Below are 27,254 nucleotides of genomic sequence, written 5' to 3'. Positions count from 1 at the left end.
CCCTCCTGCCACACTGACTGGGCTAGGCGGCAGCCCGAAGGTAAAATCGTTTGCTCCACCGCCGCAACCAGATTGTGCAAGAGGAGATGGAGAGGAAAAGCTTTTTGCCTTCAGGCTGCACCCGCTGATAGAGCTCCCGAACCCTGAGCCAAATTCACCACCATCGAGAGCAGAGAAGAGGCAAAGCAGCAGCCACAGAAGTCACCAAACCACCAGGCTGTCACCGCACCGTGCATCGCAGCCGCCTGAACACGCGGCACCGTTTACACACACACACACGAGACAAGGAGAGAGCAGTTATAATTTACATTTTAATCAGCCAAATATACAAGTTTTGTCGTTTCTTTTTCCTTTTTCACCTTTATCGAGCTGCTTTTTTTTTTTTTTTCCCCATCTGGGTCTGATACAATTAATGATGTGTTTTTTTTGTTTTTTTCCTTTAAACAAAGGATGATGTGGTTAAAAACTGGCACTATCCCTAATCAGGAGAAGAAACAAAATAATGAAGAGGAGGGAAAAGGGGGGAGACCGGCTGCAAGAGAGGAGGGATGAAAACGGGAAGGAACAGCACTCCAGATGTCCATGAAGTCAGGCTCTCGGTTATACTGCAACACCCTGCAGCGAAATTTTATGGGCTGTTTGCCCGAAAGGATTCCCCAGATACGTTATCCTTTGGGTTTTCATGAGCAAGTCAAAGTTCCCCACCCCATATGCCCCACCCCGCAATGACCCCACAATCTATTTTCTTGCGATCTAATATTTAAAGCATCTCCCCTCCCGCACAGCTCCCTCCCGCCCCTGCCCCCGTCCCCCCCCCAACCCCCCCCCCCAATCTATGAGTTCTTAATCCTAAAAACAGCAAAAACATTCAGGTTTTCAAACTGTTACAGAGAATTGCTGTTCAGCACAGTTCTGCACCGAAGATAGCAGCTGCCCCTAACCCCAAATGGAAATCTGTGCCAGGATGAAGACAAACACATCGTCAGTGTCTCTTGGAGGTGGAGGTGGCTTCGGTGCCGCAGTGTACCCTGCGTGGCACCTGTGGTGTGCAACACGACAGAGTTCCTGGCAGGCACCAGGCACGGCTTCCTGGCGATTCCTCCTCTTGCACGTCCCGCGCTTACTTGTTAAGGGACAGGGACTGCAGTCTTTTACCTGCCATCGCCGCTTCGTCTTTTGCTGGAGGAGGGAAAGAACAGAGGTGTCAGCATCTCACGGCGCACATCAGGGCTGGTGGCAGCCCTGGAGAATGAATTCTTGCTAGCCACGTGCAGCAAAGTAACTGGGGAAAAGTTTTGACCCTCCCCACTAAGTCCTGCTCCCTCCAGGCTAAGCGGGAGCAGCCCTCCCTGTGCCCGGCTTCCCTTCAGGCTTCCCCAAACCACCCCGATGCTGACGCACAAATTTCCCTGTGGAGGTCACTGGGAACACAGCCATCAGGGTTCTGGTTCTCGTCTATCAGAGCTGAAGAGGAAATCCCAACAGGGGAGGAGAGCTGCAAATTCACCGTGCAGCCTGGATCCCCAGCGTGCATCCGCCAGAAGGAACTTGATAAATCCCCAAATCAGAGCTAGCATTGCCTGGGAGGCTGAGGACAATGTGGGTATCGAGCAATTCCCTTCTCTTCTTGCCTGCTCCCTATTCAGACACCCTAGAGCTTGATAAGAGTGAACCAGCTGAACCTGGTTCTGATGAGAGGAGTCACAAGGACACTCAGCAACACCACGCGGTCTCAGGCGATGAGGGACCACGACATGTGATAGCAGAAACCATACCTCACGGCAGCACAGCCATTGAAAAAAGAGAAGTAAAAGGATTAATTACTCTCTAACCTTTTCTTTCCTCTTCTTTCTTTCTGGCAGCTTCTTCCCTTTGCTTCCGGATGATGGCTAGTCGGGCGAGATCTGCCTTCGCTTGCTCTGTTTTACCAGCTAGGTGCATTTTCATGTATCTTTCTTTTGCCTTTTGTTTCTCGATCTCCTCCCTGTTTGAGCGAAACACACCAACGATTACAGAGCCCCGGTGAGCATCCAGGCACTGACAGACACCAGGGGAGGTTTTCTGACTGGGGAGGAAGCTGAGTACAGAGCTGGGCTGCCTGTAGAGGCTGGGGGACCCTGTCACCAGTTTTGAAGGGCGTTACATCTGTTGCAGGGATGATGAGAAGCCGAGGAATTTCTACCTTCAGCTAAATATGAGCACTGATACACAGCGAGGTCAAATGAATTAGCCCCAGGCTACGCAGCACTGTAACATTTTTCCCAGAAGTACACCTCAAGGGTACTTCTCCTGAAGGAATCTATCCCAACTAATCAAACTTAAACGATCTATTCCAAATAAATGAAACCAGGAGATTAAATTTAGCTTCTCATCTTATTCATCAGGCACAAATTTCAGCACGAACCCAGGAGTCTGGGAAACCGCCACCTGCCACTAGGGCACCTCTTGTAGCGAGATTAGAGTAGACCCCAGCGTGACCTTTGGTTAATGGATTTTGGTTACACCTGATTTTTGGCATAAATCTTCAGGAGAGAAACAGCCTGTGTCTGCTCCACAGCAACAAACTTCAGTCAGCACATCGGGCCGAGCTGCTGGGCCCCGGGGTAGACACAGCTACTCCCAGAAAACAAAGGAATTCTGAAAAGTTTGTAAGGAAAGCGGTGAGACAAAGTGAATCCTGTCTGACACTTTGCTGCTGCTCAGTGTCAGCTTTAGAGGGCAACACGGATGAAGGGCTTCCCTGAAACACCAACGAACAGGCAGCAGGGAGACACTTCTCCACACTAAGCTGCTGCCAGCAGCACGTGTGAAACCCCAGGACCACGCCAGCTCCCCCCAAGGCAGCAGGAACACTCACCGCTCTCGTCGCGAGAGTTCCTTGGGTCCATCCAGGTCCAGCTGAGTTACTTTTTTGGTTGTCTGAATTACACGATTGGGATTCTCGATGTCTATCAACCCTTCCACGCCTTTGCGCTTTTGCTAAGGTTTAAGAAGAAGAGGAAAGGTAAGAAGCTCTGTCCCGCCATATTCTGGCATCAAATACCCTGCACCACACCCCAAAAGTAGAATTCGAAGTGGTTTCACCACCAGACAGCAAAACCATTTGTGAGGCAGGATTTATAACTACCAAACTTCTTCGCTGTTCTTTGAAGATGATTTTGCCTTTACATTTCACTTAAAAATACAAAAATTATCACTCTGAGGACAAAACGGAGTCAAGTAAGGTGTCTGTTGGTTGTTTTTTTTTTGGCTTCTTAAAGTAGTTATTCCATAGAAGATTTACCGTAGATAGCTCTGAAAGAGAACTCCAAGCAAATGCATTTCATGCCCTGAGAATTTCACTACCTGATAGTCCTCGTCATCTTCATCACTCTCATCTGAATCTAAAGACTTCTTCTCCTTTTTGGGGTCCCCTGTTGCTCCTTCGCCTCCCTCTTCTTGCTCCTCTTCTTCCTACAGAAATCACAGGAAGAAAACACGTCAATAAAATTCCCAGGGACTCTTAAACGAGATCATTTTGGGGGAATGATGTGCAGCTCCGAGCACTGCTGCTCCTGACACGGCCCACCAAGGCTGCCTCGCTCTATCAGAACGAGAGCTCATTCTCACCATGGTTCAGTGAGCATCACCTGCCCCAACAAATCTCCTCCAAGCAATTCTGCTGCTCTCCCTACATAACAGGCCAGGAAAACCATTGTACAAGACAGAACTAGCACTTTACTTTCCCCAAATGAAGGATCTCCAGGAGAATTTTGGCCTGAATTTTCACTGCACGGTCTCTGAGGGACCAGAAGCTACTCAGATGTGGCATGATGGATCCCAGCCTAGGTCCAGATAAAAAAAAAATAAAGAGAAAATTGCCAGCCATCAACTAGAACGGTGTTTCTAGTGGAAATACAAGAAATTGCAGCCTTTCCAGCACAGCTTTTGCTAATCATAATTTAGGAATTAATTTGTAAATCATTAGAAGATGAGATTAGGGAAACTAACATGGGTGTGAAGAGCTTGCTTTACCATTATTAAATATCCCTAATCAGAGCAACTGGCAAAGCAGAGGGGCTATGGGCAGGAGGAGGACTAATTTTAAGTGTTTACAAACTTCCCCTAATAAAACTGGGCTGGATGTAACCATCACTATGTGCCTTGGATGATCACAGCAGAAAAAAATCCTCAAAAAGCAGTCCTCTGAGGGCTGTAGTGTTTTTGTTTTTATAAAAGCAGACAGACATCTCACATGGGGCCCTGCCACGGCTCGTTCTGTTCTGTTCCCACTTGGTATTTTTATTAATGACTTGGATGGAGGAAAGGTTTGTGAGTTCAAAGTCTGTGAATGACATCGTGCAAGCAAGGAGCTGAACTCCTTTTGGAAAACAGGATCAGAACCGTGAGTGGCTTCAGTAACTGCAAGGATGGCATGAAGCCAGGAAGGTGGAATCAGAAAACAAACCGAGAGGAGTTACAGGGTAAGAAATGTGACACAAAGTCGGAATATCTGGCTAAGCAGCAAACCACGCAATCATCTCGAGTTACAGCTGGTCAAAACATTCAAAAGGAGTCAACAATATGGCTCGTAACAGCTTGGATGGGTAATCTTTTTCTGGGATTTACTCATCAGTGTTTCCTACACAGGGTATAATTATCCCGCTGCAGTCAGTGCCGTGAGGTTTCAGCTGGAATCGTGAATTCAGGCTTAGGCAGCACTTTCAGGAAGTCTCAGAGAAGAGCAGTGAGTGGCATCGTTCATGGGATAATTTGGCAACGCAAGAGAGCAAGTGCTGCAGAAAGCAGTCGTGGTTTTTGTAACGCCAGCCCAGTAGCTGCAGGGGAAGGCGGACTTACAAACCCGTGCTAGGGGTTAAAATGCACAAAAAAAAGCTCACACCAGAAAAATCTGGTATTTCTCCCGGAGGCAAACAAGAAAACCTTGTGTAAAGAAAGAAGTTAAAGGAATTTAGTTCATTAAAAGTAGAAAAGGGTCAAATATGCTGTTTTCAAGAAATGAAAGCTGTCAGGGTGTGAGCCCCTTTTCTCCACAGCCAAGCTGCAGAGCAGGAGTGAGGAACAAGCTTATGCTGAAGACCAGAACGATGAATTACGGGAGGAAAAGATGCCTAGAGCTGCTGTGCAACCATCTTCCTCATCCTTTAACCTTCAGATTGCTGACAGACGGTCAGCCTGGCCTCACTTCCATGAGGAGCTCGACTGGATCCCACCTTGCAGCCTCCCCAGGCACTGGTATTCAGAATTCACATCGTGAGCTGCAAATCAAGCCTGGAGTTCTCACAGTGAGCACCTACCCTTGCCTTCTGCTTTTCTGCTTGGAGCTGCGCATCGATCTCTTCAGGACTCGTGTACTGTCTTGCCCGGCCTTTGTGGCCTCCTTTTCTACCTGTACAAGAAAAAAAAATTAAAAGAATTAATAAATGGTTTGGCGATGAGCTTCCAAAAAGCTTGGCTCCTCCTGCAGCACACGCTCTGCATTTTCAGCACACACAGGACAAGCCCAAACAGAATCCAAAGGGAAAAAAAAAAAAGAGTCACAGTGGATTTGCCACCCTCGGTGAAGCCTGTGGCTTCTCTGATTCCCTTCCCGGGCTGCTGAGCTGTTCCCAGCCCCAGCCCTGCTCCTGTTCCCTCCCCGGCAGGGATCCCGGTGCGTTCGTGTGGTGGCAGCAGCTCCCAGCAGCTCCTCGGCCCCTCCCTGAGCTGAGGCTGTGCCAAGGGAGCCCGGGGAGCCAATTGGACAAAAGCTTCGGGAATGGGAGCGAGAGCAACTCGTAAAAGGAGCCTCCATGTTTTTGGTTTCCCTTATAAAGCACTAAAACGAGCGGAAGAAATCAGGCAGAAGGGAGAGGGGGCTCGGCTGGGCGGCCCGCTCGGCTCTCCAGAGCACGATGCTGGGGGTTTTGCCGTGGAATTGCGAAGCCCTTCATGCTTCCTGCAGGCGGCTGCTCTGCTTCTGTCGTCAGAGCCGAGAGCTGCTGGCAAAAGCAAGCTGGAGAGCGCGGGGTGCAGCCGCTGGGTGAGATCAGCAAAAGCCCAGCAGCCCGTGTGAGGGGGCCCTGCTCCTGCAGGCATCCTGCAGCCCGCAAAACCTCCTGCTCCTCTCCCTTCCCACCTGCTGAGGACAACAAGACCTCCAAACGGCGTGGAGAGGGGAAAGGGACGGCGTCGATGTCCCTCCTTACGGGGCCGACCCATCACTGCCCGACCCTGCGTCACGGCCACGCCTGGCTGCGTTTGTCAGGCTCTTTGAGGCAGCCCCCGAGAGTTTTGGGAATTCATTTTCTGACCAGTTCTGGCTCAGAAAATGAGCACAGACCAATTTTCGTATGTTTTAGCTTGGTAAAAGCTGAGCCATGAAGGAAATTCTCTCAAAACGCCCCTCTGAAGCCTTCCTGAGCCCCCCCGAGATGGTTTTCTGGCACTAAATGGGGAAGGGCAGGGAGCACAACTCTCTACAATCAGTTCTGGAAGCTCACGGGCACTCCCCCACCAGCACAACCAGGGCACTGCTGCCCCCCAAGCCCTGCTCTCCCCATTCCCAGCCGCCCCACGTGGCACCACTGACACACGTGGGGAAATCAAGCTCCAAGGCAGCACCAGAACCGTCACGTCCCTGCCCAGCAAGTGCCATCGCTCCGAAAGGAACACCGCCAGGGTACCTGACACCCCACGTGGTGCTGAGAAAATCCACCTGGCCTGCCTCAGCGCTCGCTACAAGCTCAGCAGCTGCCGGCAGCCCCCCTGCCCGGACCCTACACCAGGACCAGAATTGGAGAAGACAGAACTCTGATTGCTGGATATAGCCATACAAGGGGGAAAAGCAGCTCAAAATGAATTAGTTTACAGAAAAGCTTGAAAACAAACAAACAAATCAGAGAGAATCAGCCGTGGGGCTGCCCCCCGGGCACCTCAGTGAAACAGCGGGGAGGCGCCCAGCCCCCCGCACTGGGCACTATTTGAACACAGCGAGATGCTGGGGGGGCTGCGGTGACAGGGGCGGCTGCTCCGCACCTGCAGAGTCAATCCGGAGCATTAAATTCCGATTAAAACCATTAAAACGGGTGGAAAAGCTGAAATAATCCGGTATTTGTTTCCATGGAATAGCCCCAGCTGGAGGACGCCCGGCGGGCTCGCCGAGCCCAACTCCCGGCTCCACACAGACCCCAAAAAATAACAAAAAATAACAAAAAACCCCAAAACCCGGCATTCTGAGCCCATCCCAGGGGAGCCCCCAGCGCCCAGCCCCCCCCCCACAAGGCCCCAGCGCCTCAGGGGGGCCCCGGCCCGGCCCCGACCCGCGGCTGCTGCCCCGGCCCGGCCCCCAACGCCTCATAAATGACCCCAAATAAATAAATTAAAGGGAAAAAAATGAAATAAAAGCCGAACCGGCCGCCCCGCCCCCACCTCCTTTCGGCATCGCGGCGATGGCGGCTGCAGCGCGGCCCCCCCGGCCCCCAGCGCCGACCCGGAAGCGGAAGCCGCCCCCCTCGCGCCCCGCCCACTCGGAGCCCGCTCCGCCCACTCAGAGCCCGCCCCGCGAGGCCCCCGCCGCGGGGCTGCCCGCTCAGCGCCTCCTCGTCCGCCGCCGCTCCGCGTCTTTTCCCGGTGCGAAACGAGAAGACAGCGCGCGGCCCTGACGCTGAGGCGGAGTTTTTACGGTGTCCCGGTTGAGGGAGGGGAGAACGGCGGAGAAGGGCGTGGAGAAAGGAGGTTTTTATTCAGGCGCTGCGGTGGGCACCTCAGCGCGGCGCGGAGAGGGGAAGAGGACCCCACGGGCGGCAGTGGGACCGGAGCGGGGCCGGGAGCGGAGCGGGACCGAGAGCGGGACAAGGGTAGGGCCAGAACCAGGCCCGGGGCCAACGGGAACCGTCCCGGTATCAGCCCCAGGCCGCGGGGGGCTACCGGGGGGTTACCGGGAGGCACCGGGAGGGTACAGGGGGGTTACCGAGAGGGTACCGGGAGGTACCGGAGGGTACAGGGGGAGCACCGGGGGGTTACCGGGGGGCACCGGAGGGTACAGGGGGGTTACCGGGAGGGCACCAGAGGGTACCTGAAGGTACCGGGGGGGCACCGGAGGGCACTGGGAGGTACCGGGAGGTACCTGGAGGTACCTGGAGGGTACCAGGGGTGCACCAGGAGGGCACCGGGGGGTACTGGGAGGTACCGGAGGGTACCTGGAGGTACCGGGGGGGCACCGGGAGCGTACCGGGGGGTACCGGGAGGTACCGGGGGGTTATCGAGGGTACCGGGAGGTTACCAGTGGGCACCAGGAGTTACTGGGGGGTACCGGGAGGTACCTGGAGAGTACCAGGGCGGCACCAGGAGGGTACTGGGAGGTTACCGGGAGGCACCGGGGGGGCACCGGCCGCGCCCCGGAGCCCCTCGGGATCCCCGCAGCCTCCCCCGTGCCTCTTTGCAGCGGTTCCGAGGGATCCGAGGCGCCCGCTCAGGGGAGCGGACAGGTGGCAGCCCCCGGTGTTCCCCCGTCCCCGCGGCGATGCCGAAGGTGAAGCGCAGCAGGAAGCCGCCCCCCGACGGCTGGGAGCTGATCGAGCCCACGCTGGATGAGCTGGACCAGAAGATGCGGGAAGGTAACGGCCCTGAAACCAGCCCGTCCCTGACACCCTGGGCACCCCCCAAACACGGGGCAAGCCCCGGGTTGTCCTGGGTTGTCCTGAGCTTTTTTGGGTGTGTTTGGGTCACCGGGCAGAGGGCTGGGGTGCGCCTGTTGTGGGGTGCTCTGTGAGCAATGCGTGCAGAGGGACCGGTAGCTCCTGCCCGTGCTGTTGCTCTGGTCCGACGAGATCCATCAGCCATGAAGTCAGCTCCGTCCCTCCGCAGGTCACCTCCTTCCCCCTGTCCTCATAATTTAGCTTTTATTTCCTAAAGGGACCCTGCCAGGCCACGTCCCTCTCCTTGGAATCCTCTCCCATTAAGCTCGTTCCTAATTCCAAGTTGTTAAAGTCAGGAATGTTCCTGGAGCAGTTTCTAATCTTACAGAGGAAGGTGGAAATCTGGGAGAATCAGCTGAAATCTGGTGGGATCTGATGTTTGTTGTTCCTTCCCAGCGGAGACTGAGCCCCATGAGGGGAAGAGGAAAGTGGAATCGCTTTGGCCCATCTTCAGAATCCACCACCAGAAGACACGTTACATTTTTGACCTCTTCTACAAAAGAAAAGCCATCAGCAGAGGTGAGAAGGACAAATGCCTCCCCCCGGTGAGGTGTCTGCCTGCGGGTGCACCCAAACCGGGGTGATGAAGGGAGGGAGGGTGGAGGGAGCCCCTGCGTAGCTCTAACAGCTCGTGAGCACTGCTAGAAATTCCTCGTGCTGTTTTCAAAAACACTTCCTGGGAGCTACTTGTGCTAATAACGTCTGCTCTTTGCAGAGCTCTATGAGTACTGCATCAAGGAAGGATACGCCGACAAGAACCTGATTGCCAAGTGGAAGAAGCAGGGCTACGAGAACCTCTGCTGCCTGCGCTGCATCCAGACGCGGGACACCAATTTCGGGACCAACTGCATCTGCAGGGTCCCCAAAAGCAAGCTGGAAGTGGTAAGTTCTCAGCTTCTCCCTGCCCTTCTGCTCTTTCTAACCTCACCCTGGTCAGGGACAGCAGGGGAGGGAATGTTCTTCCTTCTGGTAATTTCCTTTAGTTCTAATAATTTTTACCTTTTGCCGGTAGATTTAATATCTGGGTGCTTTAAAGCTGCTGGCAGCTTTGGCGTGTGGTTGCTCCAAGTTATTAAAGTGTAGAAAACTATATAAAATCGGGCTGTAGGCAGCCTTTTCACACAGACCCCTTCAAAACACAGCCTCTGCAGCAAGGCTGAGGCCAGGGGGACTGCCTGCCCACCAGAGCTTGGCTGAAATATCGCTGTCGTGTCTCTTTTCTAGGGTAGAATCATTGAATGCACTCACTGCGGATGCCGAGGTTGTTCTGGGTGAAGCACCGAGACCCAAATATTACCTTTTGAACTCTGAATTCGTCCTGCACCGTGGACTCTGAGTGCAATTATACCCACCTCCTGCGTGATTGGATAGCTCTGTACTGCGATTAAACCAGCAACGTGCTCGCCTGGATGCTAGGTATAAAGGATGTTGTTTTGGAGTAGCTTTTTGTGTAGCCATTGATTTTAAAATAAAGTCTGCTTTCCTGAGAGACCGGAGCAGTCTTCTGGCAAAACTCATCTGTGCCCCTCTTCTCCTGTTGGATGTGGGGTTGTGCGTTTGTTTTTTAAGGTGATTTGTTTAAGTATCTTAAGGAAGCTCACTGGAAATGTGTTTGCTTCTCCTTGGAACAGAGGACAAATAATATTTTATTTAGTGGTTATCATAAGAATTTGGGTTCCTGGACCTACAAAACAGCTTTCCTACATGGAGGCAGTTTAAGGGAGTGAATTCTGAGTTCTTCCAGCACACGGAACACGCAGGACCTAGCTGTCAGCTGCAGCCTCCTGGCGTGGCTTCCCCTGCACATCCTCTTCCTTATCCTCCCCCACGGACCGTTTGGCTGTTCTGTATTTCTCCCAGGGGTGGGGCGTCTCCTCTCCTGCCATGACTTTTAACCACCGGTGGTAGTAGCCACGGAAGCCATCAATTTTCGCCAGGTAGGGGTTCTTTGACTTATACTACAAAGAGAAAACCAACAAAAAAAAAAAAAAGAATTTGATTAGAACAGAGCTCATAATACCAGCATGCAGCAGCTACAGGCTGTTATTAGGTAAAATGCTGCTGAGAAAATGCCACCAGATCAAACAAACCCCAAGGAAGAAGCCTGGGCACTTACACCTCCCCTCCCTCGGTGGTGTTTCTCACCCTGCAGACTGTCACGGCCACTCACCCGGTCAAATTTTGGTGGGTACTGCGCTGCAAACTCCAGCTGGCGTATGATGACCTCGTTAGGAGGCACTTCGTTATTCCTCATGTCTCGCAGGATCTCTGTGAGGTAGCTGTAATCCAGCTGCCTCACGGCGGCACCGATGAGGGCGCTGTAGATGTACTTGTTGGGAGTTATTCCGGACATCTGGAAACAACAAATTAGCTGCCAATTAGCACAGGGTTTCCTGTGTGCCTTTTTTGTTTTGGCACCTCTCACACAAGGAGCACAGCTCTTGCTCCAGCACCTTCTCTTCCCCTGACACCTCTCCTATCCCAGCGCAGCTACAGGCTGTCAGCTGCTCTAGAGCTGTGTGTCTAGGGAATTAAATCACACCCTAGAAGCCTCAGCAGGACTTTATAGAAGCATTAATAGTTCTATTGCTTTTTGCAGCTTGAACCCTAAGCAGTAGTGGTTTATTTTTATTACCTTCAAATCTGAGAGCAGCTGCAACCCATCCTTCTCTCGGTGGCAAGCAATTGCCAAGCTACAAAACGTCTGGAGGTTAGGGGAGAGGCTCTTCTTCGCCAGAGCTGGCAGCAGGCTCTGCAAGATACAAATATTGACATCGGTTTCCAGAAAGCCTCGCTGTAGCACTGCTGAGTGGAAAGCAGTGCCAAATTCCCAGTTTCTGTTGTGGACAGAGAAGCAGGTGTCACAATGAAACACAGCACAACTGGAGGCCCGAAACAAGAAGGCAACAACGAGGCTGGTTCTGGGTTTTACCTTACCTTTGCTCCTTCCAGGTCTCCCTGTTTGCTTTTCTTCCTTATTAAAGCGTTAAAGAAAGTCACGTCTACTTTCACCTTATGCTCATCCAGGAGTGCCAGAAGAGAGGATTCTGACGGGCTTTGGGATTCCACCAGCTCAGCCAGTAATGTGAACGTTTTAATGTTGGGTTCTGCGTTGTCCTCTTTCATTTTGTTCAAGAAGCCCTCCACATCCCCCATCAGAGCCAGTCTATGGGATGGCGTGGCCACCGTCCCCAAGGAGACCACGGCTGCATCAGGAACCCCCGAATCCAGCAAGTTGGGCAGGTTGCACAAATGCAGTTTCTGGCTTAGGCATGCTTGGTCCTGCTCTAGCTCATTCTGATCTCTCACCAATGCTTCAGTGCTGTTGTTGAGACCAGCTGGTACTAGTTTCATTTCGGCCTCATTCACATCTTCCCTTTGTTGCCTGATCAGCTCTTCAGGCTGCACCAAACTCTGCTGAAATAATTGCTTTTCCATGGCCTCCACATCCAGCTGGACAGCAGGCGCTCCCTCCGATCCCTTCTTTCTCTGGTTTTTCACCTTCTGTGTGCCAGGTGCGAGCCTTAGCTGAGGTGAGCTCCCATCGGCAGGGCTGAGCAGTACCTGGGAGGCCACAACCGGATCGCCAATTCCGCAGTCTCTAGCAGCACGCAGCATCAAGTTGTACGTGTGGATGTTGGCCTTTATTCCAAGCTTAGCCATCTGCTTCCAAACCTGCAGAGGGGAAGATGAACATCAAATGTAAGTAACAGCGAACAGCAGGAGCACTTCTAGCAGGTTGTAAGCACGTTTACAGTGCCCACTGGTACAGTATCTACCTGCAGAAAAGGAGAAAGTTTACAGCATGAAGAGGTGAAGTGGCAGTGAGCAGCCACCTCAAGCTAGTACGGTCCTGAGACATCATTCAGGGCACCTCACCGGCTTACAGGATGTCCTGATGGAAGTCTAGTTTAAAGAATTTGTCCTAGGAGGTGCTGAGCTCCTCCTGATTTCATCAGCTCGTTGCAACCTGCTGCTTTTTGTATATTGAAGTGACAAGTTACTGTACAGAAGCGCATTTTCCTTATTTAGTCCATGAAGACAAACCTGTAAGGCGTATCGGAAGCCGCTTTCACTGTCCTTTATGCAGCTCATGAGAAGGAAGCTGAAGGTCTCAGCTGTGGGAACATGACCCTTCTGCACTATTTCCTACAAAAGGAGAGAAAGCAGAGAGAGGATTGAACTTCCCAGTTACCCAGTTTATTGCAGCCAGCTGTGAAGCTCAAATGCTGCTGTTATCTTCTGGGGACAGAGTAACAACAAAGCATAGGGGGAGCTCCCAGCACTGAGCAGAACGATTGCTCCAGAATAAAAAACAAAAAACAAAAAACAAACAACTGAAATGCCTGCATAGATCCTAGCTTCTCCCTTAGGGGAGCTATGGGGAATTTGGGCACAGGGATAGCAAGCCTTTTAGCAACTCCTAGACTGGCCTCTCTGAGAAAAGCTGCTGCAGAATACATCAAAATGAGGGAAAGGGGGACAGTAGTTGTGAGCCCCAGAAAAACTGTTCAATAAATTCTTGACACACCTGACCAGAGTTTCAAAGCCAACCTCTGTTTAGGCCTGTAGCTGCCTTGTTTTATCTAGTCAAACTTATGTGCCAGGTTGATTTAAGTGATTTTAAACCAAAGACCAATGAAATAGAAACATTTTAAGTATAGATAATTACAGATAATAGCCCAGGAGCTGTAACTGGAGCAGAATACACTTGACAAAAGAAAAGTCACGTATTTACCTTCAGTACATCCAAGCACATCCTGAGATCTGAGCAGAGGGCACAGACTTTCAGCAGCGCGTGGTACGTTATCAGATTCAGCTCTTGGTTTTTGCTCTTTAGCTGCTGCCGTAATTTGAGGGCGCTCTGCAGGCCTGAGTCTTTCCACGGTGATTCAGCACAGGCATTGAACAGGGCTGTGTACGTGGGCTCGGTGGGACTTAAGCCTCGTTTTTTCATCTAAGAGAAGACAAGAAAACACAGGACTAACTTTTTAGGAAAAAAGTTTTAGAATTTCCTACTTTGGTTTTAAAAGTTTCAGGCTAAGAAGACGTAAACACTAAAAGGCATTCTGGAGAGAGAATAACACACCAAATGTTAGAAACAGTTTTAGCTGAGAAAAGTTAAGGTTTGAGAGAGCAGAGAACATAAACCTACGTACATCATTGTAGAGCTTGAATGCCTTTTTCACGTAGCCAACCCTGCCACAGCCGCCAATTAGAACGGTGTAATTGCTTTCTTCCGGCTGCACTCGCTCTTCCTTCAGCATCTGCACCTCAAACAGCTCCAGAGCCTCTGCCAGCTATGGGAAAAAGGAAAATCCATTACGAGGCAGCAACAGAATCAGTCACAATATATCAATATCCTCAGCCGTAGTCAGATTGTGGTGAAAGTCCTACAGAGCACAGGATTCCTCACAAATTTTTGCTTCTTCCTGTAAAGATATGAATGAAGCACGTAAGATGATACAGATGGTGTTGCAGGGATTTGGGATGAGAGGTGGTGGCATAAAAATATTAAAGCCATGACTGCCAGAGGGGACACTGGTCTAATTGAGCGGAGACAGCACTGAGGAGCGGCTGAATTTCTAGAAGTCACTGTCTGGACACCATCAAAAATGATTAGTTAACACCATTCCTATTTGGAAAGGGAAAAATTAGGTAGGAAGGTGGTGTGAACAGAACTCAGGTAAATAGGATGCGAGCACGTCTTTTGATTACAACTTCTTGCTCTGAAGCAGTCAGAAGGTTGGAATCAATGAACTTTGCAGGTCCTTTCCAACAAAACTACTCTAATCCTAACCCAAGAGTGTGCTGTTTGGCAGCAATTAAATATTATTACCAAAAACGAGCAAAGAGCAAACCTTGTCTTCTTTGATGAGCGCCTTGCACCTCAAGAAGTACCAGTACGGGGTGTTCCTGGGCCCGCGCCGGGGCTTCCTTCCTGTGTCCTCCTCTCCCTCTTCTTCCAGCTTTAAGTCCCGGCTCCGCGATGTGGCTTTGTGGTAGAACTTCCTAGCGGAAAACCTGGTGGAGAGCGTCCCGAACTCCACACCTTCATCATCATCATCATCCTCATCGTCCTCCCTGCAGCCTCCCAAGCTTTCTCCTTCCCCTTGATCCTTGCTGTGGTGGGGTCCGGGCGATGAACTCAGTGCCCTGTGACCCCATAGTTTTGGGGGGACACTGGGGGGGACCCTGTGAGGGGCTGAGGGGACACCGGGGAGCACTGAGGGGACACCGGGGGGCCCTGAAGGGACACTGGGGGACCCTGAGGGGACACCGGGGGGCACCGAGGAGGCACCGGGGGACCCTGAGGAGACACTGGGGGACCCTGAGGAGACACCGGGAGGCCCTGAGGGGACACCGGGGGACCCTGAGGCGACACCGCGGGGCTGCCCGCGGCCCCTCGGGGCGATGGCGAGGAGGAACCGGAGCGGCGCGCGCCTCATGGCGGGGGGACCCTGAGGGGAAAACGGAGCCCGGGAACCGAGAACCGGCCCCGTTTCCTGGAGGGGGGAAGGTAGGGGAGGGTTCCTCGGGCTCCTCACGGCGCCTGCGCGGGAAGAGAAAGAGGAGGAGGAGGAGGAGGAGGAGGAGGAGGAGGAGGAGGAGGAGGAGGAAGGGGCGGCCCCGGTGCTGTGAGGCGAGGGTCAGAGGCCGGCTCCCGGCATCCCCAGGCGGGCGGCGCGGCGCGGAGCGGCGCTGCCGCCGCCTCCCCGTCAGCCGAGGCGCTGCCGAAGCGGAGCAGGCTGGGCCGGGCCAGGCCGGGCCGGGCCTGGCCGCAGCCGGCCCCCACCATTCCCCCCCTTCCTTCCCGTTGCCGTCGCCCCCCGGCTGCCACCATGCAGGAGCTCATCGCCAGCGTGGACCACATCAAGTTCGACCTGGAGCTGGCCGTCGAGCAGCAGCTGGGGGCGCAGCCGCTGCCTTTTCCCGGCATGGACAGTGCGTGGGGGCTCGGGGGGCCTTCCCTTCCCTTCCCTTCCCTTCCCTTCCCTTCCCTTCCCTTCCCTTCCCTTCCCTTCCCTTCCCTTCCCTTCCCTTCCCTTCCCTTCCCTTCCCTTCCCTTCCCTTCCCTTCCCTTCCCTTCCCTTCCCTTCCCTTCCCTTCCCCCTCTCTCAGCCCTCTCCCCCCAGGTTTCTCTGTGAGGCCACATTTTGTCTCACACCAACTCTTTTTCCCATTCTCCCTTAGAAGCACAAATTAAAGCCTTAATTTGTACTGCACCGGCCTAGAAAATGGAAATTCAGGCTTTAACATGAATAAAGACGACTTTTTGCACCCTCTATTTCGTTCCCTTCAGATAGCTGAGGTGTTTTGGTGGCAGGGAAGCTTCATCTCGAGGTGCGTTCGTGGCCTGGTCTCACAAGGCTGTCCTGCAGCCTGATAGCCCGCCACAAGCAGCCTAGGGAGACTCAGATGTTTGTTGAAGATTTCTGGCTAGGCTAATACTCCTGTGTTTTAATTCTCTTGAATACTGTGGTTCCTGTTGTGATCAGCAAGGGTTGACACCCCAGTGATTGTTTCAGGCCGTTCTGGGCAAAGAACACAAGGCCGTTGTTGTCAGGACTGTGAGCACAAGTTTCACTGCAGTGAATGACTAAAGAGCAGAGGCAAAACCTAAATCTCTGAAAGTCCAAACAGGCACCACCAACCTAACACAAGTTCCCCTCCTGTGTATTTACCAAGAACAGAGATATTTGTGAAGGCCAGAGCTGAACAAGGCATTCATGCGGGAGAGTAAACTCACCAAACCTAAACGTTGCTTTTCTTTTGGGTTTGAGGACCAGACTGCTTCTTGGGAAAGGAAATGTTTTGAAAGTTGCTACGAAAGTTCGTTGCCGTTAATTATATTTCTTTGTTCTCTCCACAGAATCAGGTGCAGCTGTCTGTGAATTTTTTTTAAAAGCGGCCTGTGGAAAAGGCAAGTAGTCTGTCCAGTATTGTTAAACACATATGAAGGGTAAGATAATTAGATTTGCTAGCACCAGGTAACGAAGATTGAGCATAAAAACGAAGGATACTGGATTAACTCCAGTAACTGTGAAGTGATAGTTTGTTTATTTTGGAGTTTGGGTGGTGGTGTTGTTTTTTTGGGGGGGAGAGGGGGTGGGAATTGGGAGATGAATGAGAAAATCTACCAGTGAGGGAAGGCTTGAATTTACCACAAGCAGACCTGTGTGGTTGTGTCTGTATTAGTAGCTGTGGGTTGTGATTGTCAGCTTTAAGAGCTGGACACTACACTGCTCAGTTCGTTAGAGGGTAAAATAGGACTTATCTGCAAGTCCCTGTTTTGTCATTGCCATTAAATGCTAAAGTCATAAAAAAAGCAAAGTTTTCCAAAGCCCCTTTTGCAGAGGTTGAGGGAAGTGTTGTTGCTGCTGTGTGCCTGCTCGTGCTGCAGATCTTAATTGTTCTTTTTCCTTCTGCTCACCCCATTCTTCTGCAGGAGGCATGTGCCCATTCAGACACATCAGCGGGGAAAAGACAGTTGTTTGCAAACACTGGCTACGAGGACTGTGCAAAAAGGGAGACCAGTGCGAGTTTCTGCACGAGTACGACATGACCAAGATGCCTGAGTGTTACTTCTACTCCAAATTTGGTAAGGGGCATTGTAGCTCCTACTTAGCATTCCTTGCAAGCGTGGGAGTCTGATGAAGAGGATCCTGGTACATCCTTCTTGTACGGTCTTCAGAACATTGCAGTTCTTCTGAGTTTGCTGATATTGTTAGGCTGGAGCTTTTCAGATCTGGTTAGCGCTTCATCTCATGCCCCTAAGTCCGCCATGCATTGTAGATGTCTTCTCTCTCAAGAGCTTGTCCCTTGGGGGAAGAGGGGGGAAGTTCAAAGTTGTTTCTGGGTGTTATTCTTTATTTTCTGTTTTGGTTATGAGTTGAGTAGGCTGAGCAGGTGGTCTTTGCATGACTCTTGTTTTGGGGAGTTGATGAGCAGCAGAGGGCATGGGGGTGCAAAACTTTTATGCACTTGCTTTCCAGCTCTGGAGATCTGGACATAATGAGGCAACTTGCTGTCAGAAACTTACAGTCTTGTAGGTTTCCTTGGATTGTGAGGTTAGTGCGCAATTTGTAGTTTCTCCACACTTTTGGTGCACTATATGTTTGGTTTTTGTTATCATGACTGCTCTTTCAAATTCAGTTTCCACATTGTTTTCAAAAGCACACACAAACAATCCAGCCTGGTAGAACTTGGCTCACCGGGGGTGAGTGCTTGGTGTTCATCCCCTAGGTTAAGGCAGGCAGTAAGACTGTTGTGCCTGAACGTGTAAATGTTGGTAACAGCTTTGTGGGAGCTACACGATCCAGGTAATGGTTTAGGAGCAGTTTGATCTTGAACTCGTACAATTGACTAAGAAGTGTGTTTGCCTTTGGTACAGGGGAATGCAGTAACAAAGAATGCCCATTCTTGCACATCGACCCGGAATCTAAGATCAAAGACTGTCCCTGGTATGACAGAGGCTTCTGTAAACATGGTATGTATGTTGTGTAGTTGCTGCTTCTCTGGCTGTAAATCAAGGGTAGGGTGCTGCCATTCTTTCTTGGCATGATCTGCTTGTGTACCTGCTGCTAGTGAGTGCTGCTGTGCGCATTTATGATACGTGAACCATGGAGCTTTGTGTTGCAGGTCCCCTCTGCAGACACCGACACACTCGAAGAGTCATTTGTGTGAATTACCTAGTAGGATTCTGTCCAGAGGGACCTACCTGTAAATTCATGCAGTGAGTATGTTTCCAGGCTTGTCCTGTAATCTCGTTTCCTCCATGATCTGATATATGTCAAATGAGGGTGCCCTAGTGCTTCCCAATGGTTTTGGAAAGTTGGCCAACATTTAGTTTGTTGCGTTTTCACTTGGAGGGTGTGGGGCTGGGGCTCCTCAGGGAGTTAGTTACCCGTAGGCCTCTGGAGTGCTGCTCGGATGCCATCAGTGCAGTGAGATTGCATGGGTTTAGGTTCCAGAAGACTTCACAGCTAGAGGGAGATGCTGCGTACTGGTTTAGCATTTTAGTATGCGTAAGTACTGAGCATCAAAATGCGAAGAGAAGTGGGGAGGGGAGGCCTATTTCCCATGAAACTAAGTTAATTAGCTGAATGTTTGTTTTCTTTTTCGGTGTTTTTTGAGCTGATGGTAAAATGTTGGCATAAGATTTGAGAATCAATCTTTTTGTTTTGGTCTAAACCAGCCCTCGGTTTGAACTGCCTATGGGAACCACAGAGCAACCACCACTGCCTCAGCCGACACAAACACAGCAAAAGGTACACAATTTCTCTGCCTCCCCTTCATACCCACCCTCAAAGCATTCCCCACAGTGTTTTAGAAGAATTTATGGTCTCTAATGGTCAAAACAGGATACCTGGACTCTTGGATCTGACTTGCTTGGAAAAACGTAGAGAAACACTCACTAAATGAGGGAAAACCTCTCCTATTTTATTTATGTGTGTGATATACTTAATAAGGACTTAGAGAAAAATCCTAATGAACCACGAAGCACTGCCCCTTCTCTGCCTTCCTCCCAGCCCTCTAATGTCTGCCATCTGATCATGACAGATTGCTGCTGCTTTTGTCCTGGGAGTGTGACGTTTTGCTTTGTTCTGTTTCTCCCCTCAACTTGGCCAACTTTCTCAGTCATTGTTACAATTCTTCAGCTCAGAGGCCAGCAGTGGCAGTTCTGTTACCTAGGGGGCTGCCTGGAAGGAGGGGAAGTGCTACACAACAATTAAGCAGCTAGCAGCCCTGCGTGCCATTGTAGTCATGAAGGTTGCTCCAACTTTGCATAAAAATCTAGTCACAGAACACTCCTGCATTACCTAGAAGCACATCATACATGGTTGTGCAACAATCTGCCAGTTTTTGGAATCTGCATGACATCTCTCGGTGATGGCAATGATATTTTAGCAGCCTAAACCAACTCTAAATTTGCTTTTCAGAGAAAAAGCAGGATTGCTGGGCTTTGTAAGCCTCAGTTTTTGATTTCTTCTCTCTGGTGCTCCAGCTGGCAGATCACCCACACATAGATTTGGAAGAAAATTGATCATTCGATATGTGGGGTGTTCTTTTTTTCTTCTTAACAAAATAACAACCGTAAAGGTCATCATGCCTGATGCACTTAACGAGTCAGAACTCTTCTCCCAACCAACAGAGGACGCCCCAAGTCATCGGAGTCATGCAGTCTCAAAATAACAACACTGGGAACAGAGGACCCCGGCCGTTGGAGCAAGTAACCTGTTACAAGGTAATTCATCTGGACTGCCTCAGGCTGCTTTGCTGCTTGTTGCTTGTCACAGGAAAAGAAATGGACTGGTGTGGTTGTGGTCTTGGTCCTGCAAAGGGTTTTTCACAGTGAAATGTGCCCTGCTCATTAAACATCACACTTTTAGTGAGTGGATATAGCTGTGGGAATTATTATTGAGTTCTTAAGCCTGGAGACAGCTGGTTTGCCAGCTCAGAGGCTTGCAGTGAGCAGTTAAGACTGTTGGAGGACACACTTAAGTTTGTCTGCTAATAAACAGGATCCCTACCACAGCGATGGTTAAAGGAGACTGCCAAACTGTAGGCTTCAAAATAAGGATTAATATTAGTTTTATCTGCCAAGTTAATTTGCTTACACCCAGAGACTGGGGAATGACTTTGGTGTGGAAGGTCCTTGTGGGTAACAGAAACTGAGTATTTCAATTTCAGATATGAACAGAAATTTCTGTTCCGTTTCAGACTGTTCAGTGTTTCAGCTGTAATTTCAGCAAGCCCTCACTGTCAAACCAAAAAATAAACTGTTCACCTTGGTTTCTCATTCAGGATCATGGGAAATAGTTTGACACAATCGGGTTTCCATCTCAGCTCATTTTTCCCCAAAAGCCACAACCCTAGCCACTAGAAAAGATTAAAAAAAACAAACAAACATAAAAAACAACCACCTTTCTTTCCCATCATCTTTGACAGTTACATCATTGTGTGTGCCAACTTTGTGTCTTATGTGCTTGTCTGGGTAGAAGTTACTGCGACCAGACAAGGGTATTTAAGAAGCTGGATCCATTTCACTGAAAACCTTTAGTAGCTGTTTATTCAGTTCCAAAACAAAGTTTTAGTAAATGCAGACAACATAAACCCACTCCACTGAAGGCATCTTGTGACAGTGACAGCCTCAGAGACGTGAGCTCCTATAACTGGAACTAGCAAAATGTTACAGTGAGTGAGAAAGCACAGAGAATTTTCATCCTGCCTTTCCCGTTTTTTGCAACTGCAGGTTTCAAAAGTCACATCTCTGCCCGAGGCTATGTTATTGTACTTCATCTCCAGTAAATGAGCAGCGTAGAGCTAGGACTTAAGGAAGCAAATAAATTACGTATGTGGAGAATGCTGTAATATCAGATACTGACATTTCTCTCTGAGTAGCCCTGAGGTGCAGAGTCATGAATCTAATCTGGGATAGCTGATCAGCAGAGCCCCCAGTGTATCTGTGTCGCAGTGCTTATCAGGTGGAGTGGTCTTGGAAGCCTCAAATGTTGAAATTCTCCTTGTGTGTGATAAAGTTCTGGAATTGAACAGTTGCTGGCTATGTTATTAAAGGCAGCAGGAGGAAAAAGCTGTAGCTCCGTCCTAACTTACCTCTCTCTTTCTTTTTTTAGTGTGGTGAAAAAGGTCATTATGCCAACAGATGCACCAAAGGACATCTGGCCTTTCTCAGTGGACAGTGAAAGAGCAGAAAGAAGAGCGCAAGGGAGCTATTAACACTGAGAAAAGGTTTCTGCCTAGCACTATTTCTTGAACTATTAATCAGGTTGTTTTTTTTAATGCCATTACTGGAAAGAACTGGTCAGAGGCTGGTTGCTGCTAAGCAAGATTTTTGTAATTGTCCACAACTTTTTTTTTATGTTTTAACCTTTTTAAAATAGATTTTGGCCTCCGTCTACTTTCATTGAGCCCTGCTGAAAGGTAGATCTAAAAGCAAATAGATACGCAAACCCCTCACCGGTGCAGCGTTCAACGTAAACTCATCTTAACTCCAGTGTTTCTTTAAAGTGTTTTCCTTCTGCCACTTCTCTTTGGAGAATCTGCAGCGTTTCAGCCCTCCCTGTGGAAGCAGGAAGACTGACTGGGAAAATTAATACTTGAAATGCCTTCCCTTCAGTGAGGAAGCAGGAATTCTGCTGTCCCGTAAATCTTACAAAGCAAAGTCGTGTTCCTAGATCCCGATAAACCTGTCCTGGTGGCTGACTTAAGGCCTCACACACACCAGGCTGCAAAACTCTCATCCACTTAACTTTGTTTCTATGTTTCTTGCTATACTGGAGGTTAGGAGTTAATCTTCTGGGTGAAAACAAATTGGGGGATATTAAATTGGCATCTCTTGTGGTTAGCCAGACAATGAGGAGCAATGATTTTAGGAAACTCACAGCTGTGCTCGTTTTCCATTTGCAAAGCAGGTAGGAAATGAACACAGCTTAAAGTGTAGGAATAGGGGAGCCTTTTCTCAGCACCCACCCTTCAGCTCACACTGAGCAGGTATTTCCATAGCCAAGAGAAGACTCAAGAAGTGGAGCTCTGTATTTTTATGGAACACTGCATCTAGAAGTGGTAGAACATTCTTCTGAGAAACTCCAAGCCAAAACCCATTCATTTTGTGAGAGTATTTCAAAAGGGCCAATGACAAAATGTGAATTAAAAAAGAAAAAAAAAGAAAAATTTGCACCTACAGTGTGAGCCTTATTGAGTCTAACCCCTCTCTTATTTGCTGGCTGCCTTTATACTTTGTTTTTATTGAAATGTACTGATCGAAAAAGCTATGATTTTTTTTTTTTAAACAGAGTAACGTGATTATATAAGAGAGGTGACCAGAGCCTATGTTGGTTTGAATGACAGCTGTTGTTTTATTGTGGATATTACGTCAGTCAAAATACAAGTTTCAAGACTAAGTGACTATGGTATGACAGACCATTAAACAGTTTTTATAACATCTTGTGCCCCCAGATGCTGAGTAGTAGCCACACTGAGATGTGTTACCTCTATGTCTGAAAAGGAACAAACCCTTCAGTGTCTAGCTCCCTTTCCCATCTAGTCCAGAGAAGTTTAAGGTCTTCGCTCCCTGAACTGCTGTTTTTGGAAACTGAAAGCCTTCCTGTTACTGATAAAGCTCAAGAGATTCTTTGTATCCCGTAACAAGTGGTTTTCATTCTTGCTCCTATTGCCAGAAGCACACTGCAGGTCCTACCTGCAACACCCAGCTGGTCACAAGCTTCAGCAGGTAGTGCTGTGGCACTCGGGTGCCCTCGCTTGAAGTGCACAAGGAAGCTGAAGGACAAATACACAGCTGCTCCTCTAACTTGCATTTGTACATGTACTCCCACCCCTGCCTTTAAGTCAGTAAGCAAAGATTTTCCTTTTTTTCCATGGACTTACATTAGTGGTCTTTGAGGCTTATACCCACTCAGAATAACTGTCCAGCTTCTCTTAGTAAGGAAAGTAGCTGGATAGGCTAACAGAGGTAACAAAGCTAAAACTGATCTCAGAAAGTGCTCTGCAGTGGAAAAATTGTTCTAATACCTCCAGTTCCAAGTGACAGCCAGACTGTGAATCAGAAATTATCTGCCACAAGAAAACTTAAAGCTCAGCTATTCTTCTTTCAAATTAAAATATAACCTTTTAGCTAGCTGTCCAATCAGTAACACTTAGGTCATTAGAAGTAAAAAAGCATTGGATTGTTTCTTATCACATAGTTAAGGATGAATCAGCTGTAGTAATTTTCCCAGTTCATATTGCAGCCGAGATAGCACACCGACCATTTTCCAGCCATCTCTAAACTTCTCGAGGGACGTAAAGCTGAGAAGACAAACCCACACAGTACAATTAACAAGCGAGTTAGGAGAGTCTCAGCTCAGTGGGTGTAAAGTGTACGCACTTTATTATTGGTCATAATAGTACAGAGTTTGTTATGAACAGTTCTGATGTCTCCTGTTGGGTAACTGTTCCAGTAGCCAAGTCTAGAGTCAGGAGCTGCACCTTCACTTTCTGAAATTCATGCCTCAGTGATACTTCCTGCGACGGTCATGCTCTGTATCGATGTAAAACAAGTCAATTTTACTGAAGTCACAAGAAAAATAATACTGAAACTACAGGAAAGAAAGCACTCTACAAGAAATTTAAGTGCAGTTTCTAAGCACCATCAGGTCAGACAGGCAAGATTAACGCTTTCTTCATCACACTAAAATAGTGGCTATTTGATAATCTATTAAAAGTTATTCAGGTGCTCTAGAGCTAAACAAGCTTTGCCTGCCCACAGACAGTCTCAGATTGCAGTGGCAATGGTTAGCACAGTCTTTCACTTAATTGTAATTGCCCCAAGCAACCTTCCAAGCTGCCCTGTGCACACTCAGGTGTACAGCGTTTACTTACTCAAGTGACTGTAGCTCCACATGTAGCTGATGACAATGTATCCAGCAAGCACCATACTGATACCACCGAGGCCCCCTTTCTTCACATTGATGTATTTATTGTAATACCTCTCATACCCTGTGTAGGAGAAAAGCGGTTTTCATAGCAGCCAGAGGGGCTGTGTACTTTTCTGTGTCAGAAAGAAGCACGCTGGATTCACAGGGCTTCAGGAAAAGTGTTTCAGATGAAACATGCAAAGGTCTCAGAATCAAGTCAGAGAAAAGGCAACCAGTGTGTTTGTTAAGCAAAATTAACATAGAGCTATTTATCATTTTCCCAAAAACATTACAATGACTTTACAAGCTCAAGCTGCTTAGGAATTAATTCATGCTTTAATACGAACATATATGCAGCACATACTTTAATACTTATACATGCAGTACATAGATACTTGTATTTGGTATTTTTAAGTCTGCCTAAAGGGCGTATCTACATCTATAGCAAAGGCATTGGTCAAAATTTTTGCTAAATGATCCATAGGAGCCCTCTGTCCCTACTTATCTTCAGAGAATGTGGTGACCTTATTTCCTCCTTACAGAAGAAGGGTCACTGAAAACAAACCTCTGGCACACACAGCCCAGGCGAGCAGCAGGTTTACAAAGGCCAAACGAGGCACTGCGTGAGGCGAGGTTTCAACAACACAAAAATTGTGAAGCAGCCCCTGCAGCCTGCCACCGCGAACACCTGCTGCAGCAGCAGGCGACGTTTATGCACACATAAATGCCGTTTATACACCCATAAACGATATTTATACACTTATAAACGACGTTTATACACACTGCCACCACCGCGGCCCCACGGATCCCCCCTCACCTCTGCGCAGGGCCCCCCCGATGCCTCCGGGGGTGAAGTCCCTCATGGCCAGCCAGGTGGGCAGCTGGCCCAGCTTCACGTCCAGCAGCTTCATGTCCTTGAGGGGCACTGCGGGACAGAGACAGAGACACAGAAACAGGGCAGGGTCAGGGGCCGAGGGGCCGGGCGGGGGCCGCGGTCACCTTGGCGGCCCGCGGCACTCACCCGGCACCGGCGCCATCTTGTCGCTGCGGCGGGGAGAGGCGGGAACGGGCCGCTGAGGCTCACGGGAAGAAGGTCGGGAGGGAAGCGGGGGAGGGGGTGCCGCCATCTTGGGTGTGTCGCGCCCCCCCCCCCCCCGCCGCCTCCCTCAGGGGGTGTCATGTCGCGACCGAGCCCGTTGTCGCCGAGTCGCCGTGTTGCCTCCTGAGGGATAGAGGGTGGCCAGCAGTGCGGGCTGCGGGGATAGCCTCGCTTGCCACGGGCGCGGGGCTGAGGCCTGACAGTGTGGGGCCCAGAGCTGCAGCCCTAGTGCTGTACACGTTTATTCAGAGATAACACACACCTGGGTGTAAACTTAAAATACATTGCGTACAGATATACAAATATATACACATATACACACGTACAAATATATCCTATTTGTGACAATACATTGCAAGGTGGGTTGTGAGGGGTCGCTGGGGTAAGCAGCCCTCTCATGCGGCCTCGTCAGGTGGAGGAGGAACCCCAGCCCCTATTTTCCACAGCTTTTAGGTGGAAACACAACGGTTTAGGTGCCAAAACGGCTGCGTGCTCCCATTTCAGTGCCCACGAAGGGTCCTTCTTCCTCTGGAGGGATGTCACAGACCAAAAGGGGAGGCTATGGAAGGAGAGCTTCAAACCAGAGCGCTGAAGGTGGCCGAGCACCAGGCTGTGCGGCTGAAGCCACCTCCTGCCTCCCCGCAGAGGGCAGGGGGCACCAGGATCCCCTTCACGCCACCCTCTGCCTTTTTTGGGGGGGCTCTGGTGCCCGCAGACCCCCTTGGGGGCGAGGGGCACCTGAGGAGCCGGCCGGGGGTGGGCTCCAGCAGGTGTCACTGGCACGCAGCACAATGCCTCTGCTGAGGGAGGCTGCGAGCCGGCCTGACCTCTAGAGGCTTTATTCAAATCGCATCTTTCTTCATAAAACAGCGTTAGGGTTTTGCCATTCGTTGGGCTGGATCCGAAAAGCAAAGTGATACAGCAGTAAACGGGGAGCAGGCATCCACCACTCTGTCTGGCGGGTCAACCTCCTAGATATTAAATCTCCGTCCCGCTGGGGTGCCGTTAGAATGGATCAGAGATGATAAAGACTAAATTAAGGATGCTGTAGGGGGCCTGCGGGGCTCCTACATAAACACCGAGCTCCCGATCTTTGAAGCTTTTACTTCCCTTAGGTCAAAGAGTCTGATTCCACATGCTTTCCTCCTGCCATTGCGGGATTCTTGCATTTAATCTGTAGGGTTTGTGTTACCTGGTATTAAATGAGTTGTGGCATGGGACCTCTGTCGTTTCTATATAGATGGTACTCTATTATGCATCCTACTCCAAGGCCGGTCTAGATGTCCAGCTTGTATTTTGATCCTTTATCTTAATGAAATCGATTTATTTACATGAATAATGCTCTCCCGTGACATAAAAATAGAATCAGGAGGAGTAGATTACTGCCTGCTATTTTTCTTTTACTCATTAACAGAAAGTAGGATTAGGAGAATACAGTGTGCCTGGTCACTTAAAGAAAGGGTTCTGAATTTAGTTGCTGTTAAATGAGTTAAAAATCCCTTTATTAAATTATTCTTTATTTTGTTATTGCACTTTACCAGTAACTGTAGTTTTATTGCAGAAGTGTCCCCTCGTGAACTACTGTGTGGCGTTTTTACAGAACTTGCATAGAAGCATGCTTCAGACTTGCTTCCCTCATTCTTGCAAGGCAACCTATTGTTGTAAATAGGATTACTCATGCAAGGCAGATTAACTCACCTACAGGAAAAAAGCCAATGGCAGGTGCTTCATTTTAAGGAGTTCCCTGCAGAGTAGAAGAGCACACAGAATTGTTCAGACTGCTTATAGCAAGGCCTGGGGAAGTGTGATTTGTTATGCTAGGAATGGAAGTCCATAAAAAGGATACAACTCCAAAGCAATTAGGGACAGCAGTGTCCTAAACCTTGGCCTGAACTGCCCACTCTGGCCAACTAAGGGAGACGAGTCTTTAGGCCATTTTAATCCCAAACCAAGCAGTAAGAGTTAAATGGTACAGATGTGTGGGAGGTTTTGCAGCATGTTTCCTCCCTTTGACCTCTGCTCCTGGCCAAAATTCAAGGT

General features: G+C 49.6%; 5 protein-coding genes across 5 annotated transcripts; 2 read left to right on the top strand and 3 right to left on the bottom strand.

Annotated features, from left to right (window-relative positions):
- Positions 1-828: 828 nt before the first annotated feature.
- On the bottom strand, positions 829-7,479 carry PDAP1 (PDGFA associated protein 1). Its single transcript, XM_032197609.1, has 6 exons — positions 7,411-7,479; positions 5,298-5,389; positions 3,346-3,453; positions 2,858-2,979; positions 1,833-1,984; positions 829-1,179 (listed from the first exon to the last, which is right to left on the bottom strand). Exons 1-6 carry the CDS (start codon positions 7,421-7,423, stop codon positions 1,121-1,123), a joined length of 546 nt encoding a protein of 181 aa, XP_032053500.1. The 5' UTR covers positions 7,424-7,479; the 3' UTR covers positions 829-1,120.
- Positions 7,480-7,816: 337 nt separating this feature from the next.
- BUD31 (BUD31 homolog) lies at positions 7,817-10,191 on the top strand. The gene is made up of 5 exons (XM_032197438.1): positions 7,817-7,838; positions 8,426-8,597; positions 9,075-9,197; positions 9,394-9,560; positions 9,903-10,191. The coding sequence occupies exons 2-5, from the start codon at positions 8,504-8,506 to the stop codon at positions 9,951-9,953; spliced, it is 435 nt and encodes a 144-aa protein (XP_032053329.1). The 5' UTR covers positions 7,817-7,838; positions 8,426-8,503; the 3' UTR covers positions 9,954-10,191.
- A 111-nt stretch (positions 10,192-10,302) lies between these two features.
- On the bottom strand, positions 10,303-15,127 carry PTCD1 (pentatricopeptide repeat domain 1). Its single transcript, XM_032197750.1, has 8 exons — positions 14,540-15,127; positions 13,838-13,978; positions 13,417-13,635; positions 12,726-12,827; positions 11,616-12,353; positions 11,314-11,430; positions 10,849-11,031; positions 10,303-10,636 (listed from the first exon to the last, which is right to left on the bottom strand). The coding sequence occupies exons 1-8, from the start codon at positions 15,125-15,127 to the stop codon at positions 10,442-10,444; spliced, it is 2,283 nt and encodes a 760-aa protein (XP_032053641.1). The 3' UTR covers positions 10,303-10,441.
- Positions 15,128-15,337: 210 nt separating this feature from the next.
- Positions 15,338-22,607, top strand: CPSF4 (cleavage and polyadenylation specific factor 4). Its single transcript, XM_032197437.1, has 8 exons — positions 15,338-15,623; positions 16,552-16,602; positions 17,128-17,280; positions 18,073-18,168; positions 18,321-18,414; positions 18,877-18,949; positions 19,834-19,926; positions 21,317-22,607. Exons 1-8 carry the CDS (start codon positions 15,521-15,523, stop codon positions 21,383-21,385), a joined length of 732 nt encoding a protein of 243 aa, XP_032053328.1. The 5' UTR covers positions 15,338-15,520; the 3' UTR covers positions 21,386-22,607.
- A 955-nt stretch (positions 22,608-23,562) lies between these two features.
- Positions 23,563-25,189, bottom strand: ATP5MF (ATP synthase membrane subunit f). The gene is made up of 4 exons (XM_032197439.1): positions 25,137-25,189; positions 24,933-25,040; positions 24,081-24,197; positions 23,563-23,739 (listed from the first exon to the last, which is right to left on the bottom strand). The coding sequence occupies exons 1-4, from the start codon at positions 25,150-25,152 to the stop codon at positions 23,711-23,713; spliced, it is 270 nt and encodes an 89-aa protein (XP_032053330.1). The 5' UTR covers positions 25,153-25,189; the 3' UTR covers positions 23,563-23,710.
- Positions 25,190-27,254: the final 2,065 nt, after the last annotated feature.

This window comes from Aythya fuligula, chromosome 15 (assembly GCF_009819795.1).
Source record: "Aythya fuligula isolate bAytFul2 chromosome 15, bAytFul2.pri, whole genome shotgun sequence".
Lineage (NCBI taxonomy): Eukaryota > Metazoa > Chordata > Aves > Anseriformes > Anatidae > Aythya > Aythya fuligula.
The sequence above is the reverse complement of the archived record's forward strand: the minus strand, read 5'-3'. Positions and strand labels throughout refer to the sequence as shown.

What these genes read in the sequence shown, in the direction of transcription:
- ATP5MF (XM_032197439.1), bottom strand. An exon ending in CGGGGGGGCCCTGCGCAGAG is followed by an intron (nt 24,198 to 24,932) that starts GTGAGGGGGGAT and finishes TCTCCTACACAG; the next exon opens with GGTATGAGAGGTATTACAAT. An exon ending in GTGGAGCTACAGTCACTTGA is followed by an intron (nt 23,740 to 24,080) that starts GTAAGTAAACGC and finishes ACATCGATACAG; the next exon opens with AGCATGACCGTCGCAGGAAG.
- PDAP1 (XM_032197609.1), bottom strand. An exon ending in CAGAAAAGCAGAAGGCAAGG is followed by an intron (nt 3,454 to 5,297) that starts GTAGGTGCTCAC and finishes TGATTTCTGTAG; the next exon opens with GAAGAAGAGGAGCAAGAAGA. An exon ending in GAACTCTCGCGACGAGAGCG is followed by an intron (nt 1,985 to 2,857) that starts GTGAGTGTTCCT and finishes TCGCTCAAACAG; the next exon opens with GGAGGAGATCGAGAAACAAA.
- CPSF4 (XM_032197437.1), top strand. Translation starts at nt 15,521, where the DNA reads ATGCAGGAGCTCATCGCCAGCGTGGACCACATCAAGTTCGACCTGGAG. An exon ending in CAGAGGCTTCTGTAAACATG is followed by an intron (nt 18,169 to 18,320) that starts GTATGTATGTTG and finishes TTTGTGTTGCAG; the next exon opens with GTCCCCTCTGCAGACACCGA. An exon ending in CGACACAAACACAGCAAAAG is followed by an intron (nt 18,950 to 19,833) that starts GTACACAATTTC and finishes CCCAACCAACAG; the next exon opens with AGGACGCCCCAAGTCATCGG.
- PTCD1 (XM_032197750.1), bottom strand. Translation starts at nt 15,127, where the DNA reads ATGAGGCGCGCGCCGCTCCGGTTCCTCCTCGCCATCGCCCCGAGGGGC. An exon ending in CATTCAAGCTCTACAATGAT is followed by an intron (nt 13,636 to 13,837) that starts GTACGTAGGTTT and finishes GTCTTCTCTTAG; the next exon opens with ATGAAAAAACGAGGCTTAAG. An exon ending in GCTTCCGATACGCCTTACAG is followed by an intron (nt 12,354 to 12,725) that starts GTTTGTCTTCAT and finishes TCCCCTCTGCAG; the next exon opens with GTTTGGAAGCAGATGGCTAA.
- BUD31 (XM_032197438.1), top strand. Translation starts at nt 8,504, where the DNA reads ATGCCGAAGGTGAAGCGCAGCAGGAAGCCGCCCCCCGACGGCTGGGAG. An exon ending in AAGAAAAGCCATCAGCAGAG is followed by an intron (nt 9,198 to 9,393) that starts GTGAGAAGGACA and finishes TGCTCTTTGCAG; the next exon opens with AGCTCTATGAGTACTGCATC. An exon ending in CCAAAAGCAAGCTGGAAGTG is followed by an intron (nt 9,561 to 9,902) that starts GTAAGTTCTCAG and finishes TCTCTTTTCTAG; the next exon opens with GGTAGAATCATTGAATGCAC.